This window comes from Neopsephotus bourkii, unplaced genomic scaffold, assembly GCF_033783945.1.
Source record: "Neopsephotus bourkii isolate Nb327-2 ecotype Australia unplaced genomic scaffold, CSIRO-AGI_Nbou_v1 NB_168, whole genome shotgun sequence".
NCBI lineage: Eukaryota > Metazoa > Chordata > Aves > Psittaciformes > Psittacidae > Neopsephotus > Neopsephotus bourkii.
Genome location: NW_026900684.1, coordinates 17,621,302 through 17,637,849, shown reverse-complemented (window position 1 = coordinate 17,637,849; position 16,548 = coordinate 17,621,302). Strand labels below are relative to the sequence as shown.

General features: G+C 39.9%; 1 protein-coding gene and 2 long non-coding RNA genes across 7 annotated transcripts in view; 2 read left to right on the top strand and 1 right to left on the bottom strand.

Annotated features, from left to right (window-relative positions):
- The window catches only part of LOC133223597 (uncharacterized), a 227,473-nt gene extending 219,864 nt beyond the window's left edge, over positions 1–7,609 (top strand). For all 3 annotated transcript variants that reach the window (XR_009728629.1, XR_009728626.1, XR_009728628.1), the window contains 3 exons: positions 2,815–3,121; positions 4,781–4,826; positions 6,908–7,609. This is a non-coding gene — a long non-coding RNA (uncharacterized LOC133223597). The remainder of the gene's footprint in view (positions 1–2,814; positions 3,122–4,780; positions 4,827–6,907) is intronic.
- A 140-nt stretch (positions 7,610–7,749) lies between these two features.
- The window catches only part of FBXW7 (F-box and WD repeat domain containing 7), a 128,264-nt gene continuing 119,465 nt past the window's right edge, over positions 7,750–16,548 (bottom strand). For all 3 annotated transcript variants that reach the window (XM_061374302.1, XM_061374317.1, XM_061374308.1), the window contains 3 exons: positions 15,314–15,539; positions 10,825–11,035; positions 7,750–9,818 (listed from right to left, as the gene is read on the bottom strand). In XM_061374302.1, coding sequence (XP_061230286.1) covers positions 9,550–9,818; positions 10,825–11,035; positions 15,314–15,539 — 706 coding nt within the window. In that variant the 3' untranslated portion in view covers positions 7,750–9,549. The remainder of the gene's footprint in view (positions 9,819–10,824; positions 11,036–15,313; positions 15,540–16,548) is intronic.
- LOC133223592 (uncharacterized) lies at positions 9,826–16,412 on the top strand. Its single transcript, XR_009728623.1, has 3 exons — positions 9,826–10,108; positions 10,866–11,046; positions 14,454–16,412. It is a non-coding gene; the product is annotated as an uncharacterized LOC133223592 (long non-coding RNA).

Below are 16,548 nucleotides of genomic sequence, written 5' to 3'. Positions count from 1 at the left end.
ATGATACACGGTGACTCTTGTTAGCTGTGTGGGGCATTAGTCTGGTTGTCAGTGGGGAAGGCTTCTTCACCTCAGGCATTCAAGATACAACACTAGCCACACGTCCCGCTCTTTTGGACTTTGAATGTCTGCCTAATTGTAACTTATTTTCCCTGATCCAGTGATCCTTCAGCCTGGAAACGCTGAGCTACAACACTCATCTGTCGTCAGCTTTGTTCAAGCTGTGGGGAAGTAGGGTAGTTGTGTTCTGTTTGTAAAGCAACAAGCAAGAGCAAAAAGCTTGACTAGGATGAGCAAAAATAAAAACAGAACCATGAGGCAAATCCTATTTATCTTTCTCACTGGGTAAATGCAGCCATACAGCCTGTGTGGATGGTATACGCAGAGCTGGGGTGGGAATGCGTTTACAAGGAGATCCTCTGACCTGCGATTGTTAGTAGTATCATTAAGCTGAAATGAAACAAACAAGGAGATAAAAGATACTGGGATTTAAGCTTGACTTTTGTTGGTTTGGGTGGTTGTTGTGTGGTTTTTGTTTGTTTTTACTGCTTTTTGTTCTGCGAAGATGAGAATGTCTTATCTGTGGCTTTGTTGCTTTGGACAGTTTGTGTCCTTAATAGTTGCTTATCCTTTTGAATTGAGTTACCCTGGTTTAACACTATGCAGGAGCCAAGCATCAAAGAAGTGGTGGATGTCCCTGGCCTTTTTTCATTTCTGTAGAGATATATTGTGTCAGTAGAAGAGTTAAATTTCACCAGTGCCAGCGTAGTATACCTGGTATGCAGTCACCTCATATGCTGGCTCTGCAGCTTTTATTGCTTATGCTGTCAGTGTGCATTAAGAATTAGTGAGCAGTGTGCACTAGATTGTTTTAGACGTGGTTTATATTCTGTTCCTAACGTACCCTGACAGACCGTGCTATCCCAGCTGTGCCGTGTTGGTAGTACCGGAAGGAATATCAGCCACTGCTGTTAAGTTTGGAACACAGGTTCATTTACAGCCTCAAATTCTTATTTATACTTCTACAGAGCTTTATGCAATAGGCATCTGCTGGGATGACAGCTTCTGTCCAGAGGTGAATCTGTCTAGAGGCTTGTTGCCAAAAGTAAATTCCAAATTCTGCACTGATTTAGCAAACCATGTCTCACCCATGTTTTGTAATGAGGAATATTTTCAAACTTGCCTTTTTCCTGAGCAAGAAAATGGGATTTTTAAAGAAAACACTATTTTTTTGCAGACAGCAGAAGAGAGAATGCTTCTGCCTGCTTCCTGAATTAGGCAACGGTTTTTGCTCAGTTGTTTATGAAATTGGTGGTAGACCAGTCTGTGCTTAGAGGGCCTGATCCTAGTGCTGCTAGACCATTTGGATCATTCGTGGGCTGTGGATAGAGTAACGTTAGATCTTTCATTTTCAAGCAGACAAATAAGTTATTTTTTCTGAGTGCTCTGCATTTGCTTCTCATCTGTCTTATGTTTCTCTTTTATATCTTGTATCTATAGAGTGGTGTGAAAAAGGCTCCAGCTCGCCAACTCGGAGGGAAGAGAGAGAAGCTGGCTGTGACAGTTTTAAGTGCAGAAGTCTGCAAATAGGAAAGGATGAGGAGGATTTAAAAAAATGTGGAAAATAGGGACAGGATTGGTAAAACATGAAAAGAAAAACATAGGGAACAGGACAAAGGAGGAAATGAAACTGCAGGAGAAAGGAAACTGAAGTGTGAGTGTCAAAGAAAAGAGAAAATGAGGGAAGCAAATAGAGGAAAACAAAGATTATGTAGTTATCAAGTCTTCTTAAAATATGTAAAACCAGAAGTGTTTCAAGATATGACTATGTATATATAGAAATGAATATGTAGTTTGAGCCTTTTAAAATACAGGCTGTAATCTCGAATTTTTCAACTCAAATTGAAGACCTGTGGCTTAAATTTATTATACTATATTTGTTAGTTATACTAACAGATGGACACATTAGTGATACGTCACATAGAGCATTCCTCTGTCTTACTGCTCCTGTGCCCTGGGTTGTCCCTATTCTGCCATATGGCCAACAGTGATAAACGGTGAGGTCTCAAGAGCTGGTTCTGCTGGTAAATGACTGCAGGTGAACAGGTGAATGGACTGAACATTTATCTGCTTTTGGAATGTAAAAATGTGTGTGAGACTGAAGGGTGGAGACAAGTACCATCATGCTTACCATGCTGTTCTGGATGAAACTGGGGTATTTGAAGTGGGGCAGTAGTCAGCAGAACGGTAAAGACAGCATCCAGTACATGCCTGAAGCATGTGCTAAAGAGGCAATAGAAACATCAACAGAAGCAATCAAGAAACTTTTCCCCTGGGGACAACATCATAACACGTTTCTGTAAAACTTGTTGGTTTGGGAAAATGTGTACGCTAGTTAATTGAAACATTCCCTCCTGTCAACTGAGAATTGACGGGAGGAACACCAAAGCAGGCAAATAGCAGCAAACTGTCTGCAGGCACATTTCTGGAGCCCTGTCTGGTCTAGAGCTTTTGAGTTCTTCCTTTTTACCAAACTATAATGTGAAAATATCAAATCAGCAACGAAATATATCAAGAAACTGGAAAGCAAATAACAGTTTGAAAAGAGGGAAATGTAGTACTCAGATCTTCTGTATCTCAGGGTAAAGGAAACATGTTTTATATTGTTTGTGTGTTTGCAAAGCTGTGGTAATATTAGAAATTTATCTGAAACCAAGGAGCTCAAAATAAAACTCCCTTTTAGGAGCAGTTGTACTGCTCAGTTTACCACAATGATATTTATGGCCAACTAATCTAAATTTCTCTATTCCTTAGAAACCATCCGTTCTCTTGAAGGTGGGAAGCATCTTCCCACACTGTCAGATTTGAATATTTAATCTAGAGAGTGAACTTGAGTTGAAATGCAACTCCTTTGGCAAAGGAAACTGCCTTTGAAGTTTTTGGATCTGCATTCCATGTTTCCTGTTTTAAACTGAAAGAACAAAGCACTCTGGAATAGTGCACTGTAAGCACCCTGTGAAATCTGCATGTCAGACATCTGGCCAGCTGACATGAGGAGCCAGACACAAGGAGGAGGTCCAGGGGCATTTCATTCATCTTCCCATCAAACAACCTGCCTCAGGTAAGAGAAGTTCATGAGACTCAGAGCTAACACGATCGGTCGTATCCTCAATTACAGGGCAGTCAGACTAAAGGGTTCATTAAAGAAAGCTTACTCCTGTGCTTTGTTGGCCAAGATGATGAAATACCCCATAGTACCTGTTTTAGGACTTAAAACTATGATCTCTTGGACAGAAAAATCCCCAAATTCATTTCCTCTCCCTTTCCCTTAATTCCATTGGTCATTTCACATCCAGCTCACATAGGCTTTCCTGTTTTTCATTGTCCATAGATCATGACCTCTCTCAGCTTCTAGGCAATGAGATTCATGATCCTACTTAAACTGTGAAGCTTCTTAGGATGTGCCTATTCTGCAGGCACGAAGAAAACCCAAGCTGGATGAAGTTGGTGACATTTAAATCTTCATGTGTGAAAAAAATAAATAATTGAAATCAACTTGAAACTCGCTTCATTACATCAGGTCTAGAATATTATTTTCAGTCTAGACTGAGGGTGGAAATAATTTTAGCAATACTGATGATCAATGTGTCATAGTGGGCTGAATCATGTCTTCTCATCTTCGTGTACTACCTTGGAGCATTAGGTGTTAAGACTTGAGGTTGTGCTGTCCCTGTGCAGAAAGTGGCAAAAAGTAGAGAGTAGATTCAGTAGAACAGAGATGCAGATGAATCAGGCAGTTTATCTTTTACCAAAACTACTGCTACCATGTAGGGTTGAACAAAATCAGCTTGTGAGTAGGAATCAGCAGTTGAAGTTGGATCTAAGCAAGGCAGAGCTGAGGATACAGGAGAGCTGGAGGATGCCTTTGGCCAAGTCTCAGTTGTCCTGTACAGCAAGTAGTTTAGAATCACTGCTGGATTCTTGGGTGCTGCAAGATCTTGAGCGGCAACCTCTGTGATTAATGATTTCTGCCATCTCTAGGTGGTGGGGAGATTCTGTCCTAGCTTCATTATGATTGTATAGGACTCTTATGTCCCATCCAGGCTGGAGCAATGCGGTATACATGGGCTTAAAGCCATTGGTCCTTAGGCAGCTGCACTCACAGAATGCTGCAGCATTTCTCCTCGTCAGTGTGTACTCATGGCAGCACAATGCACCATTTCTTTTCTCTGAAGTGCCGCTACAGCTGCTGGGCTGTTTGGCAATCTGAACAGGGAGCAGGAGCCTGTAGTAGCTGCTGACTTTTTGGTGACACCTGCTTTGTCAGACTGTCTATCTCAGAAGGGATCTGGAGCAGCTTTTATGTTAAAACATCTATTATATTTACAAACCTGCGCTGATGCTTGAAGAGGGGTTTGAAAAATTGTATATGTCATTGTTAGGTGAAGTTTGAAAAGGCTGGTGTATATCATATAGATCATATACTTAATGTATAAACATCGTATATCATCGTAAAATAGGAAACATCATCACATAGCATGTGTAGCTGAACACTGTCAGGGATCAAGGTTATAGATAAAATGGCAGGAGATGTGGAAAAATTCCCACTTTATTGAAGATTCAGTGGTCAGCATGGATATTACCCTTCAAGTAACTAACAGTTGTTTGGTCAGAGTGACTCAAGTAATTACTGGCAAGTTTTGTTTGTTTTGTTGTTAGAATCTGGTTCTTTCACCTACCTAATTACAGAATTCCATTATTTCTTTTTTGAATGATTCAGGTATTGACTTGCTGGTAGGAAATTTTGGCTAGACTGATACCGAGAGGTATGTATTTCTTTTAAACTGGATTCCATAAGCCAATCAGAAGAACATGTCCATAAGCATCCTGAAAGAGAGTTTTTCTCTGGCAAAACCTCTATAGTGCTATCAGGCACGTTCTGTTTTTCTGCTGCTGCTGTCTGGATGGGAGCTGAGTGCTGCGTATGAACCAGGAGCCATGGGTGCTGTGGGAGAGGGTTTGTTGAAGGTTACGCTTGCACTAGCACTTAGGGCTGTGCAGTAGAGACAGAGCTGTACTGCCAGTTTCCTGGTCCTGAGGACCTAATGTCCACCTGCATGTATTTTTGAGGTGTTAGACTAGCTCTGGTTTGGTCCCACATGCTCACGTAGTGGCTCAAGTGCCTGGGGTGTGCTCTTGGAGAGCTGCTTCTGATTTAGTTACACCCCAAAGGAATCCTGTCTCTGGGCTCCAGGGCAGCACTGTGCTCTGTTGGGAGAGCTGCTGATCTGAACTACAAATTGGCACAGACGCAGCTGGTCTTTCTGAGTTAACTAAATTGAGACCATAGGAACAGGCTCTTGGAGGCAGTGGCAACACTAGCTCACTCTTACTGTTAGCTAAAATCAAGGTCCACTAAGAATAATACCTATTAAATTTCTTTTAATGTTGTTCACTTGACTTCAGATACAGGAGAAAACTGAGAAAGCTCTTTCTGCTTTCTGGGGCTAAATCAAGAATTAAATAGGGAATCCATGTTAAAACAAGAGGGTAAGATGCCAGAAACACTACTGCAGTTATCTCTCTGGGATAGTTGTGGGTATTTTGACATAGCTTACCATGACTAAGCCATTAGATGCAAGAAGTGCCTGTGTATTGAAAGCATAAAGCAGTTAGTCTTCTACTGGCATTATTGAATGCTTTTATTTAAAACACCACCACCCACCTTAAAATCCAATCTAATTAATTACACAAGAGGAAGATCCTTCCTGAACAGTCATGGTTGGAGCATGTGCTGCCAAACCAGACTTCGTATGAAGTGAACTGTGTTAGGGTGAGTGCTTCAACATGAAGCGGGCAATAACGAGATGGTAAAGCAAAAGTGCTTCAACAGCTTCTTACACACGATGTGCTTGCTTACAGGCCCATTTTTGAAATCTGTTACTTCAATAAATGAAGAAATTTGTGCTGATTGAGCTATGTTGTTGAGATGTCCCATCAGCAACATCAAATCATGCAAACCTAACCAGGCTTTTCACAAAATAGAAGGCTGCAGAGTGCTATACAATGAACTTCGTGAAGCTGTTTTACTGATGGGGAAAAAAGACTCAAAAATTACTTTTTAAAAGTACTGTGTTGGGCTTTGTATTTAGTCTGTCGTATCTACACTTTGAAGCCACTATTTTTTTCTTTTAACCTAAATCTGATCTGGGGTGAAGGAAGCTATAAACGCTGTTTGCTTAGCAGGTTCAAGTTATTCTGCATGAATGTGAACTTAAGATAGATAGTGTTGGAACTATACTAACAATGGGAAAACTTCTCAATTCTGGTTAAGCACATTTTGCTCCTGGTCATATTGGCTGCTTAAACACACCTGGAACTGATGTGGGTTTGTAAAGTTTTCTTTTCTGTCATTTTTCTCTTCTGCCCCAATTTGTATTCCTGGCCTCCAGCGCGGTGTTACTCAGAAATCTCTCCTCCTGCAGTGTCAGGCCAGCGCCGTAGCTCTTTGAATACACGTTGTTGCAATTCCTACGGATCATGAAAGAGAATTACATAATCTTAAAAGCTATGGCTCTGCTCTCTGCATTCAATAATTCATAGTTTTACCCTTGTATTTCCATCCCCTCTCACCAGAAGTTCAGCGCAGCCTGACGTACCTTCTGTCATCCGGCGGGCCGAGTCCTGGCCCACATTCTCAGCAGAACAATGTGAAGTCCTGGCAATCCTTCACTGTCATTTTAGGCGAGGATTAGTTCTTGCATTGCTTTCACATAAATACTGAGATGATCGTAGCTTTTATTTGTCAGTGATTGCTGCATTTTTTTCCCCCTTAAACGCCAATTCAGTGAACAGATTTTACAATTTGTAGCTCCTCAGTTATCCTCTATGGCTTTTTAATCTCTAGGGCCAGATGGAAGCGTCATCCTTCAGCATTGCTTGTTTTGCGTAACACTGGGATTGGAACTACATTTGAATAGCACATAGTCATAGATGTGTAAGTATATAAATATTTGGCTTTTCCATCCATGTATTTTCTCTTCTAATGTTTTGGTTTGGTTTTCTTCAATGCAAGTTTTCTACAGGGAAAACTGTGACAAACAAGTAAATGTTCTGCCTTGACAGAAGAGTCTTAAACAGGAAAAAAGGATGATTTTGGTCAAGATTTGAGAGAGAAAATGACACTCAAGTGGTAAGTTTCTAAGACAGCTGATGACTTGACTTACCTTGGTTTCAGGGCACTGATAACACTCCTGTTGGACTGATCTGGAATGATGTGGGGTTGTTTTTTTCTTCTTCGGAAGCTTTATTTTAAGCTCTCCTACAATCTGAACTTTGATTTTCAGTTGTATTTATGGATTTGTTCTCTGCTGTCAGACTGCAATCAATTGACTGAAATCCATAAATAATAAACGTCAAGTTTCAATTTAATGCAGTAACAAGATGCTATTGGAAGAAGTTTTCCATACTTGAATGGCTTTTTATAGCCAAATCCTGACACGTTCCTAGTGATAGGAAGCTAATGGCTTTCCCGCATGTTTGTGAAGCCCATGTGACAAATCCTATACGGTAACTGAAGGAGAGGACACTCGTGCACCTGTTTGTGGAAGGGTTACATAAAAAGTCCTGCGACATATTTCAGCATCTACCAGTAAGCTGAGCAACTTGACCTGCTTTACCCTTCGTAGGAGAGATGATATTGAATTAACAACTGGGGGAACGGAGGAGCAGGGGAAAAAAAAGACATACTAACATGAAAAAACACATTTTATTGCACTTAAGTTATAAGAAAATAAAATTTCTAAGTGAATCAAACCATAGACACAATCCCTTTAAAGGTTGTTTTCCTCCATCATGTCAGGTTGTTACATAACTAAAATTAACCAACTGGAATCTGATTGTTTTAAATCAGACTATAAATAAAACAAAAACAAAACAAAAAAAAAAGGAGGAAAAAAAGATCGCCTAGGATACAGTGTTAAACCACTTTCACAGTTCAGCTTGAGTTGTGGCTCTTGGAGAATGAGGCAAACCATTTGACTCTTTCGCTTCTCATTTCGTTTGCATGTGACATCTTTACAAAAACACGAAGTTTTTGCTCTGTCAGTTCCTCCCAGCAATAACTGTAACAGTTGTTTCTTTTTTTTTCTCAAATACTGTAAAACACTAAGACTGACCAGCAACTTTATTTCCATTTTTTGTATTTTATCATCTTTTTAAAAAATGTTGTCAGTTTTTCTTAATGTATGTTCATTCCATTCACCACAGCCCTCACAAAGAAAAATTTCCCCACAGAACAGGCTGCAATAGCTTTGTTCTAAGGAATGTGTTTTAATTTTTGCCCAGAAAAAAGAAAATAAGCTTTGCACACACACTCAATTCTTTATTTGCAGGCAAACTTCACTCTTAATTGTCTGAAACTCTTCCACTCTCAGCCTCTTAGAGGCACAGTTGGCTCAAGTTTCAGTGGCAAAAAGTCTTTTTCTGTAACCAAACTAGAGCAAATTTGGAATTCAGTCTGGGACTAAAACGTCACAGCAGAAACAAAAATAAAAAAAAATAATTTGCTTTTCTTTCTTTCATTTAGCAGCATAAATAAGTTTGGCCACTGGGAATACAGTACAGGGGTGGGACAACAATCCCGTAATTGAAGACCTACTTCTAGCACCAGCATTGCGAATTAAATCCATCAGAGGACTCTCAAAACCCAGGACAACTTGCCACCTCAGAGCAACTTATGCGTTGAAGAGTGTAGATGGAAGCAACAGTAAATAGATTAAACAGAGGCTAATACTGTGATTGACATTGGCAATGGTTGGCAAAATAAGAAAAAAAAAGAGGAATCAAAGGAAAAAAAAGAAAAAGCTCTGATAAAACTGTACAAAACAATTCACAGTAATATTTTAGCTTTTCCACACCAGGAATGGACTCTTTGTTTTTGTTTTGTTTCACTGCAGATGCTCTCTAGTTTTTGAAAGTCAACCAGTGACTGCTCGTAGAGGTTGGAAGGGACCTCTGGAGGTTGTCCAGTCCAACCCCCTGCTCAGAGCGGGGCTAAAGGACAGCATGTTGCTCAGAGGGGCTGCCGGGACCCAGGATGGCCCAGGGGTGCACGAGCAGGCTTGCCTGTGCAGCTTCTTTTGAGATCTTTGTGGTAAAATAACCTTTTAATAAGAACTGTAACAATATTTTTTTTTCGCCTCCAAATTGCTCAAGGAGCAGATGGAGGAAAGTAAAGAAATAATTGCACCTGGTTTCATTTCAAAAGTCGCATTTTTGCAAAGCTGCCCCGGTCAAAAGTGTAGCCTTTTTATGTGGCGAGACAGCAAATGCCTCTCTTGTCAGTTAGAGTTTGTCATCTTTGTCTTCTCCTTCGTAGTCTGTAGGTCTTTAGGATCTGCTGCCCCAAGGCAACATCCTGCACCACCAAGGACAAGGGATATTTTTTTTCTTTTTTTTTCTTTTTTCCTTTTTTTTTTTTTTTTTTCCCCAGGGGGAGGGACAGGAGAACATCGTCTGCACGTTTGGACAAATTCATCTTTCTGCCCTTCACTTCATATCCACGTCAAAGTCCAACACCAGCAGCTTTGTTTCCTCAGTCCCATTGCGGCTCCCAACCGCACACACCAGCTTTGTGTTAGAAGCTCTGATCCGCCACACGACGCCTCCGCTTCCCCCGCTCTCCAATGTGACTAGATTTCGGATAAATTCACCCGTTTTCAAGTCCCAAAGTTTTACAGTCCCATCATCTGAGCTGGTAATTACAAAGTTCTTGTTGAACTGTAAACAGGTCACAGCACTCTGATGCTTGTTGGGACCTGTAACGGTAAACCAAAACATTTTCATGTACAATTAGAAAGCAAGGTCAGACAGCACTGCCTATAGAATAAATACCTAGCTATTTGCATACAGCTGTTTCTATCTATTAGATGTGTTAACTCAATTTTTGTGCATTTAGAGGTACAGAAGCTTTGCCATGCTTTAAATAAGTGAAAAGTCCCCAGGGATTTCCTTCTTTGTTACAGTGATCTCATTTTGTTGTGTACAAGCAGGAGGGCAAGTGTGCACTTGGATGATGATGAAAATGAACTTAACCATCCAGAATGAGGTGACTGCGGTAAGCATTTGTCTCCAAGTCCCTCTGAAGTGTTACTATGAGATTATCAGTAAATATTGACAGTTATATATTGACATATAAATATAGACTGTTAAATCAGCAGAATCTGCTTTACAGGGAAATTTAATTTTCTGTTCCAACCTGCAATGCTGCATATGGTATATGGGGATGATATAAGGACCTTTTTTGTGCGGAGAAACAAACCAATGTGTCCATGTACATGATGCCTGAGTGGCAACTGTCAAAATAGCAACAACAATCTTTCTTCTTTACTGAAATAAGGAAACATCTTCCACTCATTTGATTTATTGCAACAGACAGTGTACTTTGCCTCCCGATCCAATTAATCAGTGAGCTTTGAAAAATCCAAGTGACCCCTAAATAAATACGTTGACTGTTTTGAGATGTCACTTCCTACATATTTCTGTGGCTTATTAGGCTAATACACCCATAGCAAATTGCTATCAGTCCAGACCATCTGCCTTTCATAATAGGCAAGTGATCTGAATAGATTAAATTAAATACATTTTGTTCTTCTAATTCAGAGAAATATCATACTGCTGTCATCAGAAAAATATTTAAGATGTAAGTGGTCTGTGCTTGTTTATTTGTATGTAATTGTTTTCAAGTTGTTTTTTTTTCATAGAGAATCTGCATCATAGGTTACTACAGACAGCTTGACTGACATGAAGGTAGTTTAAGCTCACCTTGCAATGTCTGTAAACATTGTCCTGTTTTAATGTCCCAGATTTTGACTGTAGAATCGGCATTCCCAGACACGAGTATATTGTCCTTGAGTTCCATTCCACTTGTGAGAGACTGGTGGCCTGTTAGCGTGTGAATGCAGTTGCCTGTCTCCACATCCCAAACTCGGATGGAAGTATCAAGAGATCCACTCACCACATGGATACCATCAAACTACAAGAAAGGTAAATCTATTACAAACAATTTCATTAGGATCTTACAAAGAAGATTATTAAGCATTTAACTCACTAAGTGCAACATTAGATACTATATATACACTATGGCAACTGCATGATAATGTAACAATTCAGTCTAAGTAGAGATGACCACGTTTGGTATCGGAGCAGGTGATTAATGGTCAGTGTGATTTCGTGTAATAGATGTGGGCTATTGTGGTAGCCAGTTCGAGGAGAAGAAGACTCTGAACCACTGGTCTTTTAGCTGTAATACAACTCCATTAAGCACAACAGAATCCTGACTGTACTACAACATACAACAGTAAGAGAATGTAGTTTTCCTAATAAAGATATTAATGAGCAAAAACTGTTTTCCACAAATCAGAGGGACTTTAAGCTGGAGAAGGGCAAAAGCATTAATGCAGAATCATCTGCAGAAAAATAGAAGCATAGGAAAGTAGAAGGAATATAATTGAAAAATGCTGAGTTTAGCCATTTTATAATCGTAATTGTGTGCAGTAACGAACTTTAACTTCCAAGTCATTGTAAGGAAAGGCAAACAGGCTAATGTGAGTGTCCAAATTCTTGGATTTTTCTGAGCATACAGTATATATAAAATAATGTAGAATGTGAACTTGTAGAGAAATCAGCTAAGAGACGAGACACTTTTGACCAAGAGGACTGAACACGCAGAGAATACAAAGGTGGGAAGTAACTTGAGTGATTGTGACAATAACATAAGAGTCCAGAATTCTCAAAGAAGGAAAAGAGCAGTAGAATAAAACCAGTGGGCTTCAAGGAGAAATACTTCAATAAACTGAGACTTCCTTCCCATGAGGTTTTTATCTCTATATTCTCTGAGGGGAAGAAGAGTTCAGGAGAGCTGGCACTTCCTAAAGACACAAACTATCCTTGTGTGAAGGGAAGATAGGAAGTGTAGTAAATTACCAAGACCCACTTGGCTAAAGCACAAGGAATTGTACAAAAAGTAGAAAGTAGATCAATAGGTGTGTTTAAAAGAGCACACTGGGACAAAATCAGAAAGGCAGGGCATAAAACAAGATAAAACTAGCAAAAGCTGCTTTACTATTCTGTAAAAAAACCCCAAACCAAAACCAAACAAGAGGACAGCCAAAATAAAAAATAGCTCACTTATGCTCAGTGGGAAGGAAACAGCACGTGAGGCCAGCTATTTGACTTGTTTTTTGCTTCAGTCCTCAGCCATCTGAGTGTAGGCTCACAGCCTTGACACCACTGACAACTGAGTACAAGCTTTTGCTAGAATGGGGGAAAAAAATCCACATAAGGCAAGTTGTTTTAAGACAATCTCAGAGACATCTGCTGCTATCTTTGAGAACCCATGGAAAACAGACAAGTTTCAGATGGCAAATACAGTTCCTTTCTTTACTGAAGGAGATGATGATGGGAGATGGGGAATTATGGATTGGTCAAACTAAGCTCAATTTTCACAAGGAACTAACAAATTGATCTGGTTGCAAGCCCTTAGCAATGCAGTAAGTAGCAGCAAACACAGATTTGTGGGGAAATGATCTTAACCAGTATGATTTATTTCGTTCTGTGACAGAGTAAAAAAGCCGTGTGAAATGGCTGATGTCTTGGTTGTATTTTCAGAAAGAGGCAGGCAGATCTGAGGCAGGGATACTATCTTGCTCAGAACTTTGTTCACAGCATTATTAGAGATATCAGAAAGAGTTGCAGGTGGGGTCTGGCATTGGTATTTTCATTAGGATTTGCGTGACATTTGAAAGAGTAGAACTGACCCAAAGCAAAGAGTGTAAAAGTCAAGAGAAAACTGTGAGGATCTCAGCTTGGCAGGGAATGAATGTACAGCTGCAGCCTGGGAGAATAGAGGCTGGGCAGGAGACTTTGTTGTAGCAAGGGCAATCTGACACGACTTGGCCATGTGGACTGACTGGTATCTAATAATGGCAAAGAAAGAACCCAGTTAAGGGAACTCAACTATCTGAGACTTATTCTTTTTATAAGACCTGCAGAAGACTCTCATCTTGGACCTCTATAGTCAAAAATGGTTGAGCATGGCACCAGGGTTCCAAAGAATGCAGAGGAGAGCAACTGGCACACACAGACCTCTTATCTGCTGCATGCACTGCATTTCTGGTGAAAATAAACTAAAAAAAAAAAGACACTTTCATATCTGAAATAGGGGTGTGCTATGTAAGGCACATAAAATAATTTTTCACTTCTAGTAAGCATTGGTAAGACTTTGGCTGAAATTTTGCATCCTGTTTTGGGTACCCTGCTTTCAAAAGAGGATGCGAACTAATCTGAGTTCAGATAAAAGGACGAGGAGTGTTAAGCAGCAGAGCAGACTTGTGGGGTGGAAACACTAGAGAATGTTCTTCTCCCCTAAATGGAACTAAACCAGATTTATGTAAAATTCTGAATTCTTTCCCCTTTCCCTGCAAATTAATTGTATTCCATGTACGGTATTCGTTTCTATTCCATGTAAGGTATTCAGAAAAGAGCTTTAAGGCTGGGCATCAAGACAAACTTTATCTGATACTACCACAGTCAAACAGAGAACTGTTTGGATCAGTGGTTGAGCTGTATCTATGAACCCAGAGAGTCTGGGGGTTACTTCAAAGGCAGCTAAGGAAGAGTAAGAAAACACAATGCGGTCAGTAGTCTTCAACCTCCATGCAACAACCTCTGGAAAATGGTAGGGGGTGTACAACTGGGGAAACACTGAGGTGTAACAGAACCTGCCATTGCACAGGGCCAGGGAGGACAGGCTGGTTATTCAGCCTGATCATTCTATTTATGGGAGTTCTGATGTTTGGGGCTATTCAGGCCAAAGGGCAGGAGCTCACCATGCAATTTTAAAGTCTTTCTGTCCTTAAAATGAAAGCACCTCCAGCCTCTTACCCTTCCCCAATTTGTTTCAGAATGCCATGCATGAATAGCATGACTGTGTAATGCAACCCAATTATTTGATCCATTATTGCTAGAGTATCAGAACAAGATATGAATATTCATAAGGCAAAACAAGAGCCACTGGTAAAGATAAGGCAGAATAATATAAACTGTTCCCAAACTGCCCTAGCTGAAATACAACCCTCGGAATATTTTTAAGAGATAGGTAGGTCATACAGCATTTTTAACGTGCTCGCTGCTTGTCTACAGAGCACTCCTCAGCATATGAATGTAAGAGAATTGCTGGAGATGTCTGATAAATTTTACTACATATTTAGAGAAAGGAAACCAATTATGTATTTTGTTCATATTTTATCTACGATGGTGAGATACACCTTATGAAAGACAAACTTTATGAAAAATGTCTCCAGCACCAAGCTTCACTTTCTGAGCCGCAGACCAGTTACATGCTGAATGCGATTTCCCCATTTTGAACTGTCTTTGTTAATTTGTTTTTCAAGTCCTGCCAGACTGTGGTGAGAACAGGCACAAGCATGAAATTAATTTCTTTCGCCTTTCAATGCCTGGAAGTGATGCTCTGACTCTATGAATGAGCAAGACAATCTTTTGGGTTAGTAAAGGTAAGGAAAGTCTACATGAGGGCTCTGTGCATCTTTGCCAGCTTTGTTCTGATGAGCAGTCTGGGTGAACGGAAGGCAATAGAGCCATGCCACAGAGCACTACCACAATAACCTGCATCTACAGTAACATGTTGCTGTTGACAAAGCCTCACAGTTGTAGATCTGGCCTCTACTCAGAGAAGAGGAAGTAGAAGGCTGGATATTTACACTGGAACATTAAAATTTTAGGTTCAGTCTTACTGTGAATTATAGTTTGGAACTGGAAGATGGGAGTACAAAATAAGGATAAGCAGATCTGCATAATTCAGAACATTAATCCAATGAGGGGTTTGGCACATTTTCAATTACTGTATCATCTGATTTATTTAAAACCAGTAAGTTTTGAATTTCTTTTGGGAAAGCAAAAACATAGCTTCAAAACACATGCAAGGTTTAAAAAAATACCCAACCAAACAACCCAGCAACCACAAAACTATTTCATTTGCTGGTATACCAGATTTGGGCTTTATTGTACTGGGTGCTTTAGAAAATACTTCTCTAAAAAAAGTATGTCTGTTTCTAAATAAAGACAACATATAACTAGCGTAACAAAATGAAAGCGGGGACTATCGCAGATGCTTCTGTGTTCTTGTGGCCTGTGTCATTCTGAAGTAGGTACCCACAACTTAATAAACAAGGTGAAATAAACTGACTTCAAATGTTACTTAAGGAAACTAAAGCAGCAGATGAAAATCACATACCTGTAATGAGTAGACTCTGTTAGTATGCCCTTGCAGTGTGTGCAGACAGGTCTCTGTCTCTGGATCCCACACTTTGACCATAAAATCATATGCACCACTTACAACTCTTCTGCCATCATACTGAACGCACCGAACTGCAGCTACGTGGCCCATCAGAACGTGTAAACACTGGCCCGTCTCTATGTCCCAAACTCTCAGGGTAGCATCTCGAGACCCACTGACCACTCTGGAGGAACAAGAAAACCCCTCCTGTACTTAGCATCGGACATAAAAGTATTACAATAAATCAGTTACATGTTTTATTTTGAGGCATGAGATAGCATTAGTCCACTACCCACCAAAGATCCAGTCTGGCATTTTATTAGGGTCAAAAATTACTGCACTGTTTTTCCTTCTGTGCTTTACTTACCTCCCCAGAATCTATTGATATAATTAGCAATCAGTATTTAAAAAGGCATTTAATTCCTGAACAGCAAAACGATGATGCCATGAGAAATTATGTAGGCTCTTGTATCTGCCTATGAAAGCTTATGAATGTGCTGAGCTCCAGTCAGTGCTAGGAGCATTCTGTTTTAATGACTAAGTTAACTAATTATACCAATTAAACGAGATCTTTAGAAGTTTTTGTAAAGTAACAGTTATTCTGCTTGATTCTTTTCAGTTTAAACTTTTCAAGGCTTTTTTAGGGAAGAACAGAATTGAGAAGGAATTAATGAAACTGATAAAGATAAAACCTCATCATTCTTTGAAAAAGAAGGAAAGCAAGCAACAGGCACACTGTCAGCAGCTCCATACCACAGCCAAGTAAAGGAGCTTTGCCAGCATTCGTTGTGTGGATCAAGACATGGTTTACTATTGCAGGAATGATGATATAATCAGCTAAAACGTACAGAAAAGACTGCAGTGCTGATACTTAAGCAGTCATTCTGCAAGATGAGTACAAGTTTGTGGCACTGACAAAAAGAAGAAATTATTTAGTGTGGGAGACTGGATCACAGCGTAACAAAGAACTAGTTTTGAAATAACGCAGAATGTGACTTTATAAAGTACGTGACTCAATTTCTGTTCTTTAATTAGCAATCTTGTGCTTTTGCTTCTATTAATCATCTCCTCCCTTGTGTTGATTTATGTAGTTTAGTTTTAGTGGTTCACCTGGTTTGTATTTCACCCCATCTTGGATGAGCTACCCGAGTTTAACAATCATTTGCTGTGAACACAAGTGTAAATTATATGCT